The sequence below is a fragment of the Aspergillus pseudoviridinutans genome (genome assembly GCF_018340605.1).
Source record: "Aspergillus pseudoviridinutans IFM 55266 DNA, scaffold_5, whole genome shotgun sequence".
In the NCBI taxonomy this organism is placed as follows: Eukaryota; Fungi; Ascomycota; class Eurotiomycetes; order Eurotiales; family Aspergillaceae; genus Aspergillus; species Aspergillus pseudoviridinutans.
In genome coordinates this window covers 3,363,902-3,378,651 of record NW_025091285.1, presented here as the reverse complement: position 1 = coordinate 3,378,651, position 14,750 = coordinate 3,363,902, and the positions used below count along the sequence as shown (strand labels likewise).

Here is a 14,750-nt window from a genome sequence, read left to right as displayed (position 1 = left end):
ATTGGTGAATGAAATTAGCAAGGCTGAAGTTACTGACACCTTTGTTATCAACATTCTGATTTCACTCTCTCTTACTTCCCTCACTTGCGGACGTGTATCAGTGGTTCTACCTTCTTCTTGCCCCCAGCACACGATGCGAAGTTTGCGTTTTATAAAAAAGCTCCGGAGAGATCACTCAGAGAAAAGATCAGTGCATAAGAGCCGGTCCGGTGATGGTTTGTCGAAGCCAGAGTCGCTTGCTACCGCGCTGCAAGGATCACAGCAAGAAACCGATGATCTATGGTTGAAAGCAGAGCTGCTGCTAAAGAAGGATGAGAAAACCAGCAAAATTTTAGCGGCAGCTACTGAGATCCTCGAAGCGGATTTCCACTTCCAAGTTCCGTCGAACGCATTGATCGCCCGTGACCAAATCTGCAGTTTTCTTAATGCTCAAGCCCGTGAGCTGGAAGAGAAAAAGTGGGTGGTTACGCTGGGCGGACACAGTATCAAAGTAGCGGACCAGCTCACTAGGACTTTCCGAAATGTATTGATCATCAAGGACGTTATTAACACTGCTGCTACTGCAAGCCCACCAGCTGCCATAGCCTGTGCAGGGGTTATGGTTGGTCTTCTGGTATGGTCATTTCGTTCCTTTGACTCATTATTGTCACCTTTCTGAATAGCACTTAGCTCATTGTGCAAGCCGTCGAGCAACATGAAAATCTCTTACGGGGACTAGAAACGACCTCGGCCTTGATCCCCCGCCTTCACCTTATAGAAGACCTCTATCTGCATCCCAATGTGGAAGTCACCGCTCAATTAAGGAAGGAATTCAGCGAAACTTTGACATTATTATACTCCAAGGTCATTGAATTCCAAGCTCGAGCGATATGCTACCTGCAAAAGCACTCAGTTTCCCGGCTCTTCAGAAACATGTTCAAGCAAGATAGGTGGAGTAACTTACTGCAAGACATGCAACGACTTGAAACAAACACTCAGAGCTTCGCTTCCATTATAGAACCCACGGTGGTGAGAGAAAAGCTCAATAATATTGAGAAGGCATTCTCAAAGAACCAAATTTGGCGAACCACTTCAACTCAGGATGAAAAGGTCAAGCAATTCTTTAAGCTGCTCTACACCTGCCCATATAGAGATCGCAAGGACAGGAATAGCAAGCGCGTGCCAGGTACATGTGAATGGTTTACCAACCACACTCTATTCCACAAGTGGGAGCACAGCGATCAATCTGGTCTCTTGTGGGCGACAGCCGACCCAGGATGCAGAAAGTCAGTATTGACTAAGTTCTTGGTTGATGATATTCTCCCCAGCCACAGAAGAACGGTCTGTTATTTCTTTTTCAAGGATGATTTTCCTGACCAGAGGAGCACCACCAACGCACTGTCAGCAATCTTACGTCAACTTTTCATGGCTCAGCCACATCTCCTATCAGATTCAGTATTGGAGAAACAGGACACTGATGGGGATAAACTCACCGGATCATTTCATAACTTATAGGATATATTAACTAACGTCGCAAGCCACCCGAAAGCTGGGGAGATCATTTACGCATTGGATGCCCTAGATGAGTGTCAGGAAGACGACCAGAAACAGCTCATTCAAGCTTTGAAAAGTCTGTATTCAGAACGCCCCAAGAAACACAACTTAAAGTTCCTGGTGACAAGCAGGCCCTACGATCACATACGTCGCGGTTTCCAGGAATTAGAAGACAAGGTGCCTACAATCCATTTAAGTGGCGAAGGTGAGGTTGAGACCCAGGAAATCTCGCGTGAAATCAACCTCATTATCAAAAAGCGGGTCGCGGACATCAGCAAACAGGACAACCTACCACCAGATGAGTGTTTATATCTGCAGCAGCAACTCACGTCTGTCCTCAATTGGATGTATCTCTGGGTCAGCCTTACCCTTGATGTCATCGAGAACATGTCCGGCTTTATGAAAGGAAATATTCGACAGACCGTATGAAACCTGCTGCAAAATGTTGACGAGGCTTACGACAGGATCCTTAATTGGTCTTCTGAAAAGGACAAGGCCAGGAAACTGCTACACATTATCACTGCTGCAGAGCGCCCACTGTCATTGTGGGAGCTCGCTTTGGCCATGGCATTTAGTGCTGGACATGTGTCAATGCCAGATATCTGGGACGAACTTGAGGAGGACGATAAAAAATTCGAAAGGAGCATAAGAGCTCTCTGTGGTCTCTTCCTTGTTGTAATGGATGGAAAAGTTTACTTGCTTCACCAAACTGCAAAGGAGTTCTTAGTGGGGAGCAGCCAGTTAGCACAACTATCGCCCAATGATTCTCTTCAGACCAATACATGGAAACATTGCTTGAAGTCAGAGGAGTCTCACAAAATTCTCGCACACACGTGCATGTCGTATTTGACTTTGGTCCATGATACCACAGCGGATTCCCTGCACTATTTTCTTGAGTATGCGGCATGCAACTGGCCATCCCACTTCCGCAGAGCTTTTGCACAATATGAGCATGAGGCAGCTGAATTAGGATATAAGCTTTGCCGATCAGGGTCAGAGGTTTACGAGTCTTGGTCCAAGGAATATAAAAAATCGCACGCGCGAGGATACGAATTTCCAGGAGATCCTACTGCTCTTCTGATTGCTTCTTATTTGGGGCTTACGGCAGTCGTGAAGCTACTTCTGGACACTGAAAGGGTGTATGTCGACTTTAGGGATTCTGTATTTGGTTGGACACCTCTTTTATGGGCTGCAGGGAATGGGCATGAGGCAGTTGTGAAGCTACTTCTGGATACTGGAAAGGTGGATGTCAACTCTAAGGATTCTAAATATGATTGGACACCTCTATCATTGGCTGCAGAGAATGGGCATGAGGCAGTTGTGAAGCTACTTCTAGACACTGACGAGGTGGACGTTGACTCCATTGATTCTGATGGTCGGACACCTCTGTCATTGGCTGCAGAGCGTGGGCATGAGGCAGTTGTAAAGCTACTTCTGGATACTGGAATGGTGGATGTTGACTCCAGGGATTCTGAATATGATTGGACACCTCTGTCATTGGCTGCAGAGCGTGGGCATGAGGCAGTTGTGAAGCTACTTCTAGACACTGACGAGGTGGACGTTGACTCCATTGATTCTGATGGTTGGACACCTCTGGCATTGGCTGCAGAGAGTGGGCATGACGCAGTTATAAAGCTACTTCTGGACACTGGAAAGGTGGATGTCGACTACAGGGATTCTGATGGTCAGACACCTCTTTCATGGGCTGCATGGAATGGGCACGAGGCAGTTGTGAAGCTACTTCTAGACACTAAAAAGGTGGATGTCAACTCCAGGGATTCTGATGGCCAGACACCTCTGTCATTGGCTGCAGAGCGTGGGCATGACGCAGTTATAAAGCTACTTCTGGACACTGGAAAGGTGGATGTCAACTCCAGGGATTCTGATGGTCAGACACCTCTTTCATGGGCCACGAAGAATGGGCAAGAGGCCATTGCCACAAGCTAGTGAACACCGGCATTGCATCACCCTCAGTGAAGTAAAGCACTTCGGTCCTCTGAAATTTGGCAAATCTGCGCAAATAAAAAGCACTGTGCTTTTCATGTTTAAGCAGCTAAAATGTTGCCACAGCATAATTTAAGAGACCTCATTCCAGACAAGTACATAGACAGAACAAGTTATCCAAATCGTACACTACTGACCAAGTTTCCTCCTGACCAAGTCATTCCGATGGAAATCACCCTAGCCAAGCAACAGGTAAACCTGTAGCTATACAGCGCCAGCAACACCCAACCCCACACGCGCATAACTCGTCCGCACATAAGCAAGCTCAAAACCAACCCTCTCCGCATTCCCAGAACTGGCTGTACCCGGCCGAGCCTCAACAACGGCTAGTCTACAACCCAGCTCGACCGCATCTGACAATCTTGCCTGCATCAACAGGCGCTGGATGCCTTTCCCCCGCGCCCAGGGGAGCACGCTATCAATGTACAGGAGTGCGATGCCGTCCACGATGGCCATACCCGCTGAACCTGCGACCTTGCCGTCGAGGCGAGTGAGGTAGAGGTGTGTATCTAATTGCGTTCGGTGAGCGGCGCTTTGCGCGAGGAGGTGGAGGAGGGCTGGTGGGCGGCCTGTGCTGTGGAAGCCGTCGATAGAGGCTGTGATGAATGTGTTGAGCTCCGGGGGCGAGACAGGAACTTTGGTGATTTGGACTGGGGTGTCGAGTTCAGAGACAGGAATGCTGGGTTGGAGAGACATGGCGTAGACGTTGATTGACCCTGTCGGCCTGTACCCGTTTACCTTTAGGAGGGATGAAGCGGATGGATGCGCGTGCGAACATAGATCAATTTCCACGTTTGTGTTACGCTGTTGGCAGTGATGATGAAGGGCGTCAAGACTTTCTGGTGGGACGGGCCCGTTCATCCCCCAGCCTGTGGCGTGGTTGAGCTTGCGGCCGTACTCGGGGGAGGATATCATGGCCAGGCCTGGGGAGAGAGGATGAGAGGTGAATTTGTCTGCGCCATGGAGAGTTTGGAGGGAGGTAACTTGGCGACAGATGTGGGTTGTTGATGCTGCTTCCAGGGTGAAGGGATCCATTGTGGCATCTGACATTTTGAGGTGATGATTTTGTCATGTGTATACATACGTGAATGCTGGAAGTTTTTATGTCAAGAATGAGTCATAGGGTCTAAGCGTGATCTTCTGTACGGTTGGTACTAACAGTGGAACAGTATACACTCTCTAATATTATCAGCTAGACTTCATGAAACAGTTCAAAAATGATTAGAACTACTAATAATAGTACAATCATTCCTGTTCGGGGATCGATGACTCAATCGAAACCCTTCTACTCTGTGCCCTTGGAGCTTATCCTAGTCCCCCGGTACATCTCAACCGCCCTAATCGCCAACGCAGTCGTAAGACCTCGATTACCAACGTTCATCTTGGTCGATCCAAACCGGTAAAACGCACCGGGTTCCCACGAGCCATCCTCGCTCTGCATAGCAAGCAGTTCCCGGACATCTACTTCAACTTGCGATATACCCACAGACAAACATGCAAGGATCCGCAGAGCCAGTGCCAGAGAGTCCGCTTTGACCTGAATGCGCTCCTTGAGGCGATCCGTGAGCAACTTCTCCAGCAGCTGCAGCGTCGGCACCTTCTTGGAGAACCGGCACAATTGACTGACAAAGTAGAGGAAAACCTCCGGGCTGGGGTAGTACCGCGTACCGTGCAAGTGGGCGCGATGCTCAAGAACGTCGTATACCCACTGGAGGGTCAATGGGAGATCGGCGCCCCGGCCGTAGGTATAAAAGAGACGGAGGACATTGACGCAGACTGCTGGGTCGATTCGCTGTCGGCCCTTGTCAAAGTACGTCTGTAGGGTCTTAGTAGGTTGCTAGTTGCGGACGGGTGCATACGAACGTTTACAATGCCCTCGTCACTGACCACCTCGGAAATCTCGTCGAGAACCGAGTTGACTGTGTCATCATCGGCAGGGAGAATCATCAATGCAATGGATGTTGTGTCGACATCATCCGGGAATGCTTCTGACGTAGAAGGGGGTTCTCCTAAGGGGTGGTTAACCACAGGAAGCTACCTAGGCATCGACTGATCATACCTTGAAAGAAGTTCCAGCTCCCCTGCTGATATTCAAGGTTGACCAGGCTCTTATCACCCGTCGCCTCCAGGATGAGCAGCTGCGAGAAGTTTTCCCGGATGACTTGACCGGTCTCGCTGATACTATACAACGCCCCAACATTGCGCCGTAGAAACTCTCGACCTCTTTCTACAGGGTCCAAGACCAAATTTCTGAGCCGCTAACTGAGCTCACGAGCACCGGTGTAGACAATGCCGTGCATACCCGTCGACTGCGCAGAAACTACATTCTCCAGCTGATCATCAATAAAGATGACCTGATCCGGCGGCACTGCAATCTCCCGCAATACTTTCTTGTAGAACAACAGCTCTGGTTTCCTCGTCCCGTAGCATCCAGACGGGAATACTCCGTCAAAGATGCCCAACTCGGGCTGAGTCTGGAGCACAGCTGCATAATCTGGGGCGGAAATGTTGGACATGGCATAGATGGCAATATGTCCAGCCAACGCTCTGATCTCCGATATCAGGCTAACGATTGCTGCGTCCGTGACAAGAGACTGCTGTGCTTTCCTTAAGCTGAGCGCAATTTCCGACGAGTCGACGCCAAACTGTTCGGCTAGGCTCTCGTAGCAGCTTTCCTCGCTCACCTTGCCGCGCTCGTAATCTGCCCAGGTTGGTGAGCTGAGCATTTTCTTGAAGAGCCTGGGCAAGACAGCAGTGTCTTTGGGAGCGTGCCAGGTGAAAAAGACATCCCCTAGGTCAAAGATGATTGCTTTGTAATGAGACGATTTCTGTCGGGTCATGGTGGGCCAATGATGGGATAGATAAGAGGATGAAAATAGATACTAGATTGGAAGTTCATATCCATGAGGCCCTGCCTATTTATAGGAAATATCATCGTCTCTGTAGAGCCGCGCGAAAGCCTCTACCTGGATTTTACGATTAATCATCACCTTTGACAAAGTTCGGTGATACAGTTGACAGGACCAATCAAGACTACCGGGATACGCTCTTGTCTGAAGATAGACTCTTAGTGCAGTAATAGCCTTTGGGAATGTCCTTTGAGGACGAAATATAGATCTATGTTAGATGCTGGATGGCTCACATATAGCAGTTGCATGAAAAAGTGGGGAACCAAACCCTATCTACCACGAGTCTGGGACGGACTATGCAACTTTCTATAGATGCATATGGAGGGCCACTATATTTKAGACAAAAATTTTGCATCCTCAGGTCAACCCCTGTACTATATTGATCGCAGAAATATCTATAAGCTTAATCAAAGGCAATTTGTACGAAGTAATATTTAGTTGCTCCAGTTAGAGTGGCTAAGAAAGAGCACTGGCACATACCTCAATTTTCTTGCAAGCTAGCCCATTTTCGAATAAAAATCACTTCGAGGATTTGTTAAAAACAAATGATGTAAATCTCATTATACTATACTATTACAGCTGTAATGAAAGTGTTTTGTAGCGGGTGGATTTATACAATTTCAATACTAAGCTATAGAAATATCAAACCCTAATATCTGCTAGCGTAAACAAGTACGGAAAATGCCTCCTGGGGGGATGAGCCGCTTACAAAGCTGTCCATCTGCGGTCATCCGGTCATCCTTGGGTACCATTAACGTCCCTAATTACCCTACAAGGCTTTCTGCCGACAACGTTTCAAGGAACCCATCGACAAAATCGAGTCAGGGCATGCTCAAAACATTTGGATCTAGAACTCCCGATTCATTCATTACTAATCGTACAACTATATGAGTAGTAAGAGAGCGAAGAGCGGCCGCGTCTACATACCAACAAGTCAAGCCTAGAATATCCTATCAATCAGAGACACTCTTATCAATTCAGCTTACGTTGTTCTGCCTTACGTGATGGATGCTGAGATGACGGAAGAGAAAGCTCTCCGATCATGCGCTGGTTGCAGAGATCGAAAGAAAAAGTGTGATAAAAGTCTACCTCAGTGCGGACGTTGCAAAAGGTAAGGTCTTGCCTGTGCCTTAGGGCTTACATGGTCTACCGGTTCCTGTGCATATCCGCCTCATCGATGCCGGTCAAGCACCGTTGCTGACATTGATAGCAGGCTCTCATTGCAGTGCTCATATGTGGAGCCTTCGAATGATACAAATCGTTTAGAGGAGATCATAAAGCGATTAGACTGTCTCGAAGTCATGGTAAAAGCACTGACACAGGAAGTCAGCGCATTAAAAAATGTCCCGGCAAGCACTGCCTTACCACCAGGTCCCCGCAGTGATTTATCGCATCAGACTGCTCTTCGTCAGAATGACAACGAAGCAGTCTCTCCGTTACCTTTCGAGGGATCACCTCAGAGCTTACTCTGTGTGGTACTGCTGTCAAATGAAATCAGCCTCTCGGATCTAACGAGCTTTTACTTTCAATCTGTGCACCAAAGACTAGGACTCTTATCTGAAGAGCGATTGAAAGGGTATTGTGCAGTATATCCTGTCCAACTTGATAAGGAATCTAGCATCCTATTCCTAGCACTTTCCTTGTTGTGGCTGCCAGTCCATCATGAGCGCCGTATCTTCGACGCAATCAAGCACGAACTGTTCCTCACTACCCATTCGGTATCAGAAAAGCTAGTCCTGGTCCAGGCTGGCTTACTTCTATGCTACTATATGCTCACTCAGGGCATGATTGAAGACGCTTCCATGGTCATTACAGCCTGTGGGGGACCTAGTAGCTGCCTGGGTTCTAAAGCACATGCTACCAAAAATCGAAATGGAGAAAGGGTCAATCCAGAAGAGGAACTTGCTCTACGCCGGACCATCACTTGTTTAGAGAGGTTTCCTTCCCCGACAACTATATGAATGCATCTCCCTAATCAGTGCTTTTACATATATAGTCTTATCGCGGCTCTCTCCTCCGACCTGTCCGCTTTGTCTTCTCAGCGAGGACCCTTTTGGAACCAAGCAGACAAGCATTTAAGCGGCCTGTCCGACGACATCTCCGCTGACATCGAACCATCAATGACTGGCCCGATTTCTCGGCACCAAATTTTGGACCAGACAGCCGTACCTTTGCTTAGGGCCGTGTACGAATACGCGGAGATGCCAATTCCCTCCCAATCGTCCATTTTCCATATGGGCCTGGAGATTGACATCAAAGTTACGAGGCTTATCTTTGAAATGAAAGGTGCCGACGACCCACCGCCGTTCGATCAAGTCCGTGAAGGAGGATACGTCGTTGCTCTGTGGTATGTACATTCCAGACCTCGTATGGTTCAAAATCTATCTGAAAGAAAACTAATGTTGGCCAAGGGCTCTCATACGACTCCATTTATCTCTGCTGGAGAGAGCTCGCGAGCTCAACGAGCCCCAGTTTGAGGAAGTCTCGGTGATCAGTTTGACCCGACTCATCTCAATCATTGTGCAAATCTCACGCCTGACCCAGCGTGCCCTGGACGATGCAACGGTGCATATTCGTCATCTACCTTTGAGCCTCTGCCCGGTCCTGTATCTCTCAGTTATCGCACACGGCCATCTGCGGTCAGGGCAGAGCAAACATGATCAATCCGTCATCAAAGGGCTTCTTGTTGCGCTGCGTAATAGATGGAAGCTACCCGGTAAGCCAGCCACAACCAGCTAATCTATGACTGAAAGGTCTAACTGGAATCGCATTGCTGTGGTGTTAGGACGGTATCTTGAGCTCCTGGATCAGCACGACGTCCCGAGATATGACCGCGCGTTAGACAATTAACTGGCTAACTACTCACTCTAACAGTGACCTAACGCGATTTAATGCCCTTGATAGAATTACTGCTAAGACGCTGAATTCTATTGGAGAAGATATCTACAAACACTACGAACATGAGATACCTAGGCTTGCAAAGCAGTAAGGGATTCCACTGAACTATACTGTTTTGAACAAATCGCTAGCCAGATTATTATGCAACATACCATTCCCTAGGAAGCTTTACTGATTGATTTGTGACATTTTGAATTGTACTGGTTGATATGATTATGCTGCTAAGGTCAGCTAAGGAAGGCGGCCGCCCTGTCCGCTCCGCCCTTCAAGATAATGATGCTTACATACCACAGCAGGAATGGCATGGCTCCTCCTCGGACCCTGATTTATAATTCAATATCAAAAGCATGATGAGGGACATTGTTGGGCCGGTATCTCCTGGCTTATTTCCGAGGATAAATACTTTAAGACCGACAATGGCACCATGCGCGACCATATAAAGATCAATCGGAGATCAATCAGAACCGATCTTGATTTCGTGCCTTACTTCCCGTTTCCTCCGTTACTTGCCGAAGAAAAGATGAGCAAACTACTAGTTGTCTTCGGCGCTACCGGCCAGCAAGGAGGATCTGTCGTTGAGACCGTCCTCAATGACCCCCAGCTGTCAAGTGAATATCGCATTCGGACACTTACTCGCGACCCCAGCAAGCCCGCTGCTCAGAAGTTAGCTCAGAAAGGAGTGGAAGTGCTGCAAGCAGATTTGGATGATGTTGCTAGTCTCGAAAGGCTCTTCAGGGGCGCCAATGCCGTCTTTGCGGTCACCGAGACAGTGCACGACGAGCAGACGAAGGCGCGCGACTACGCCCGTGGAAAAGCTCTGGTCGATGCCGCGTCGGCTGCCGGAGTTGAATTCTACATTTACAGCACCCTTCCCGCCATTACCAAGATCTCCAACAACAGATTCAAACATGGCGAGCATTTCGACGTCAAGGCTGAAGTAGAGGACTATATCCGCTCTCTGCCGATCCGCAGTGCCTTCGTCTCTCCCGGGTCGTTCATGCAGAACTTCCTGGGCATGATGGTTCCCGTGCCCGTTGGCGATGGTACCTTTGCTGTCTCGAGTGTCGTTACGCCAGAGACCCGGCTGCCTATGCTTGATGCAGCGGCGGATATGGGCAAATTCGTTGCCCCGATGCTCCTTGACCCGGCCAAGTACCAGGGTCGAGTCGTTCACGCTGCAACCAAGCTGTATTCCATGAACGAGATTGTAAAGGTCATGAGCGACAAGAGTGGCAAGGTCGTCAAGTACAATCAGCTCCCTGTGAATGTGTTCAAGAGTTTCATGCCGCCTCTGGTTGCAGACAGAGTTGTGGACATGATGCTCTACATTCAAGACTTTGGCTGCTGGGGCCCAGAAACTGAGAAGATCCTGGCGGCAAGCGTCGCGGAAGCGCATGGGGAACCGACTACTCTGGAGGAGTTTTTTGACAAGCACGGTGTCCATCTTCAATCCGGTCCGTGAAGAACCGAGAGACTTGGGAATACGTAATCTACTGTGGAGATGCATAATTAGAGTGAATACGCGTATCGTTGGATAGGACCTGGCCAGAGCCTCTACAAGCATAGTGTTCCTCATCAGTGATATGGTTATCAGAATCTTGACGTCAACCTAGAAATCTACCGTATCAGCTTGAATTGTGTCGACCGAATCCCCTTTGGAAAATCCAACCAATAGCACAGGTTATACCCATCCAGAGAAGATACATCTTTCTATTACCTTCAAGAGTTGGAAGCTAACACAGCTCGAGGGTTATAGATCAATGGCTATCTATGAACAAGAACGGCAGTACCAGTACCCTGGTTCCCATGGGCTGTTCGTCCGCAATATCTATGCCCGGGACCAAAAAGCCCAGATCGGCATGATCATCAACAGTAGACTGCACAGTGGACAACCCAAGCTTACGCTATCTTGGCCAAAGTTTTAGTGGAGGGGCCCCTCGGCGCCAAAGCAACCCTAAATGCATCTTTAGGCTCAACTGCGCTTCATAAAATCTGCATCGCCTTTTTCTTCATGGATATTTGGCCGGGAATCATCTCCTCTGGACTTGCGTGACTTGTCCATTTCTAGATTTTCATGCTTGCTTTTTCCTTCTACTGCCCCCAGGGTCTGTTACTATACCTTTAATTTCCTTTGTTAGGCTATCTTCTCTCACTATATAGATCGAATCACATCCACCAGCATCTCCAGAGTACGGGCCATAGATGGTATGTCAGCGAACAAGGTCAGGCTGTGGTTATGGCTACAATTGTACTGCAGAGACAATCACGGGCTCAATTTGCACTGATCTCAAGGGTAATTTCTGCCTTTGTCGGTACACAAGCTCATAACTAAACATGTGATGAGGAAGTGACCAAGCTAGACTCGGACTGATACGTGGCGCGAGATGTAATCCTAATATACAGGATAAGGTGGAAGTTAATTCAAAGACCAGCCCGCTAGCTACATATGAACATCAAATCTTCTCAGCAGGGAGTTCAGGAATATCCGGGCTAGGGCCCACAGGGAATATCTCGCTCCCCTTTGCCTGCATATAACCCAGTTTCATACTCTTAAAGTCCGTCGTCCGCCGGAACGCCCCGCCGTTGGTCTTGTCAGACGAGTCCCAGTACAGCCGGAGATACCAGTTATGGATATTCGGATAATCATGCCGGATCATCTTGAGATTACATTTGAAGAGCAGATAATACCCCACGTCAAACCGCGCCACAGTCGTGTAGAGCCTGATGTCCGCTTCGGTGATATGCTCCCCAAACAGATACGGCGAGTGGCCCGGCTGCGCCAGGTGCGCCTCGACGCGGTCCAGGGCGTCGAACAGCGGGTACACCGCTTCCTCGTAGGCTTCCTGCGTGGTGGCGAATCCGGCACGGTACACCCCGTTGTTGATGGACGGATACACCCAGTCGTTCATGGCGTCGATCTCGGCGCGCAGGGACGGCGGGTAGAAGCCCCTCCCTCCCGTCGCGGGATGCTGCGACTCGCGCAGGTGCTGCGGCAGCAGGTCGTCAAACTCGGTGAAGAACATGCGGATGATCTCGCTGCTCTCGTTGTTGACGATGGTTTCGTGCTTCTTGTCCCAGAGTACGGGGACGGTGATCCGGCCGGTGTAGGACGGGTCTGCTTTCAGGTAGAGCTGCTTCAGCGTTTGGAACCCATACACTGGGTCCTGCGCGGCAGTCCCAAATCGGCCGGTGTAGTGCCAGCCTTCAGGACCGCCCTGGGGATCGAGTAGTACCCTCTGGATTATCGCGTCAAGGCCCTTGAGCTGATGGACTATGTTTGTCCGGTGCGCCCAGGGGCAGCCGAGATTGATGTAGAGGACGTAGCGATCCTTTTCAGGCCGAAAATGTGCGTCTGGGGACCGGGAAATGGAAGAGCGAAAGACGCTTGGAGGCCGCTCAAAGTGGCCTCCTTTAATGGGCAATGAAAGTGTGGACATCTGCATGCTCTCATCAGCTCACAATTCAAATGATCATAGATTAAAAAAAGAACGCCCGTACCACTCAGGTATATACCTGCAATCCTGAAAGCAGGGTGAAAATGCGGTAGATTGAACTAGCATAGATTCGAGAGTCATCTCCGAGCAGCGAGAGGGAGACTTTATCGAAAATGGCCAGCGGCGTAAACAAAGGCAGTGGCATGACGGTTCCGATGTCATAGACTTTGGTGGTGCTGGCGACGGGCGGCCGCCATAACCGACCCGGGAGCCCATTTGTAAGCGATCGTCACGGAAGCCGTCACTGGCTTGTTATACTGCAGATTTGATTAGAAGGGTATGACAAAGTGGATTTATCATCAACATCTGCGTGCATTTCCGTCCTACTTCGCTATCTGATGAGTGTGGGTAGCCTAGAATCGCAGGAGGCTGGTCCCCTGGTCAGCAGTGCTTGACGTTGAGATATACTACACCATTGCTGCTGACTACTCTCTTTCAAAATCAAGAAAGACGTATTCCAAGAATGGAGCCATCAATTCATAAATTAAAAGTCGATATCTATTGAAGCGGATAAGAAAGTACATATATTACGCCAGCCCTGCCATACTGGCCGCCTTGGAGACAAAAAAGTCCTTTCCCTTCATCTTTGCCACCATCCAGCCCCAGGGGACGAAGCCCATCATTTGACCGGTTCCAGTTCTGGATCCAAGAGGAACAAACATTAGTATCTTCTTTTTGTCTGCGGCGGCGTGGACATCGTAAGCTGCTCTTGCTGTGCTGGTCCCTTTGATATCAGCCTTCAGATTCTTAACCAAGACCGGAACCTGCTCGTTGACTTTGATCGCGGTCCGGGTTGGGAGGGTCGTAATATCGCCGACAGCGTAGATGTGCGGCAGTATCGATTTCGCAGATCGGACGTGAAACTTGTTGTCGATCCGGACCCAGCCCGCTTCGTCTAGGAAGTCACGGGGAATGTAGCTACTGTTCGGAATGAGGCCTGCGGTCGAGACGTAGAGGTCTGCGGTCAAGGATTGGCCGTTGGATAGATTCACGGTCCAGGACGAACCGTGATTCACGGCGTCCGTGACCTTGTGGCCCTTGACGACCTTCACGCCGCGGCTGACCAGATACTTCTCAGCTGTATTGCCGGCGGATGCCTTAAGCGCTGGGAGTAGCTGTTGCGTAGCAGAGACCAAGGTGATACTGCTCTTGGGTCTGTCCGACCACGCTTCCAGCAGTTCGCCGACAAATTCGACCCCGATCGGCCCTGCTCCGCCGACGATGATACTTGTCGCGGCCGCGATGGCTTCTTGCGCACTGCGGATCGCGGGCTCCAGGCTGTTCGGCCCATAGGGCTTGTATGGGACCAGAACCCCCTCTTGGGTAGATTTCGTCGAGGAACCAGACGCAAGCACCAGATAGTCAAATGGCACGGTGGCGATCTTCCCTTGGTCAGAAGTGACGGTCACAGTGTGGCCAGGCTCGTCGATCCCCGTCGCATGGCCGACAATCAGCTGGAATCTCTTGCCATAGTGAGCAAACGCCTTGGCAATCGGTATCAGGTACTCCTCGGGCCGGAAGGCCTTTGGTTTGGCGAGGATACGGGGCGCTGCAATGCAGTAATAGAATTTTTCGGAGGGATTGATCACGACGACTCGAATCTTGTCGCCCTTGACTTCCTCCAGCAGGCCACGCGCGACTTTAAGACCTGCGAACGAGCCGCCGACAATGACCACGGTCTTTGGCCCCATTTGGTAATTTGACAATGCTGATACAAGAGATGGAGTTAAGGTAAGAAGCGAATGGGGACGATCAGGGAATTACTAGTAAAAAGTCCAAAAGTGTGAGCTGGTCATGGTGCATACTGTTGGTGTCTTTTATAGAAAACGTGAGCTTGGCGCCGTGATGCTATTCCTAATTTTCATCCGTTCGGAAAAGCAGCAATGATATGTAAGCTGGTTTGTCAGGATGA

General features: G+C 49.5%; 7 protein-coding genes across 7 annotated transcripts; 3 read left to right on the top strand and 4 right to left on the bottom strand.

The window, feature by feature from the left end:
• Window positions 1-133: 133 nt before the first annotated feature.
• On the top strand, window positions 134-3,480 carry Asppvi_008237 (uncharacterized protein; the record flags this gene model as incomplete). Its single annotated transcript, XM_043304111.1, has 4 exons — window positions 134-613; window positions 670-1,265; window positions 1,518-1,956; window positions 2,023-3,480. The coding sequence occupies 4 exons, from the start codon at window positions 134-136 to the stop codon at window positions 3,478-3,480; spliced, it is 2,973 nt and encodes a 990-aa protein (XP_043160046.1).
• Window positions 3,481-3,741: 261 nt separating this feature from the next.
• On the bottom strand, window positions 3,742-4,587 carry Asppvi_008236 (GNAT family N-acetyltransferase; the record flags this gene model as incomplete). The annotated part of the gene is made up of 1 exon (XM_043304110.1): window positions 3,742-4,587. One exon carries the CDS (start codon window positions 4,585-4,587, stop codon window positions 3,742-3,744), a length of 846 nt encoding a protein of 281 aa, XP_043160045.1.
• A 235-nt stretch (window positions 4,588-4,822) lies between these two features.
• On the bottom strand, window positions 4,823-6,377 carry Asppvi_008235 (uncharacterized protein; the record flags this gene model as incomplete). Its single annotated transcript, XM_043304109.1, has 4 exons — window positions 4,823-5,353; window positions 5,401-5,546; window positions 5,597-5,764; window positions 5,810-6,377. 4 exons carry the CDS (start codon window positions 6,375-6,377, stop codon window positions 4,823-4,825), a joined length of 1,413 nt encoding a protein of 470 aa, XP_043160044.1.
• A 2,189-nt stretch (window positions 6,378-8,566) lies between these two features.
• Window positions 8,567-9,296, top strand: Asppvi_008234 (uncharacterized protein; the record flags this gene model as incomplete). Its single annotated transcript, XM_043304108.1, has 3 exons — window positions 8,567-8,793; window positions 8,858-9,162; window positions 9,232-9,296. The coding sequence occupies 3 exons, from the start codon at window positions 8,567-8,569 to the stop codon at window positions 9,294-9,296; spliced, it is 597 nt and encodes a 198-aa protein (XP_043160043.1).
• Window positions 9,297-9,768: 472 nt separating this feature from the next.
• Asppvi_008233 (NmrA/HSCARG family protein) lies at window positions 9,769-10,806 on the top strand (the record flags this gene model as incomplete). Its single annotated transcript, XM_043304107.1, has 1 exon — window positions 9,769-10,806. The coding sequence occupies one exon, from the start codon at window positions 9,769-9,771 to the stop codon at window positions 10,804-10,806; it is 1,038 nt and encodes a 345-aa protein (XP_043160042.1).
• A 991-nt stretch (window positions 10,807-11,797) lies between these two features.
• Asppvi_008232 (glutathione S-transferase family protein) lies at window positions 11,798-12,983 on the bottom strand (the record flags this gene model as incomplete). The annotated part of the gene is made up of 2 exons (XM_043304106.1): window positions 11,798-12,781; window positions 12,858-12,983. 2 exons carry the CDS (start codon window positions 12,981-12,983, stop codon window positions 11,798-11,800), a joined length of 1,110 nt encoding a protein of 369 aa, XP_043160041.1.
• A 382-nt stretch (window positions 12,984-13,365) lies between these two features.
• On the bottom strand, window positions 13,366-14,529 carry Asppvi_008231 (NAD(P)/FAD-dependent oxidoreductase; the record flags this gene model as incomplete). Its single annotated transcript, XM_043304105.1, has 1 exon — window positions 13,366-14,529. One exon carries the CDS (start codon window positions 14,527-14,529, stop codon window positions 13,366-13,368), a length of 1,164 nt encoding a protein of 387 aa, XP_043160040.1.
• Between the last annotated feature and the right edge of the window lie 221 nt (window positions 14,530-14,750).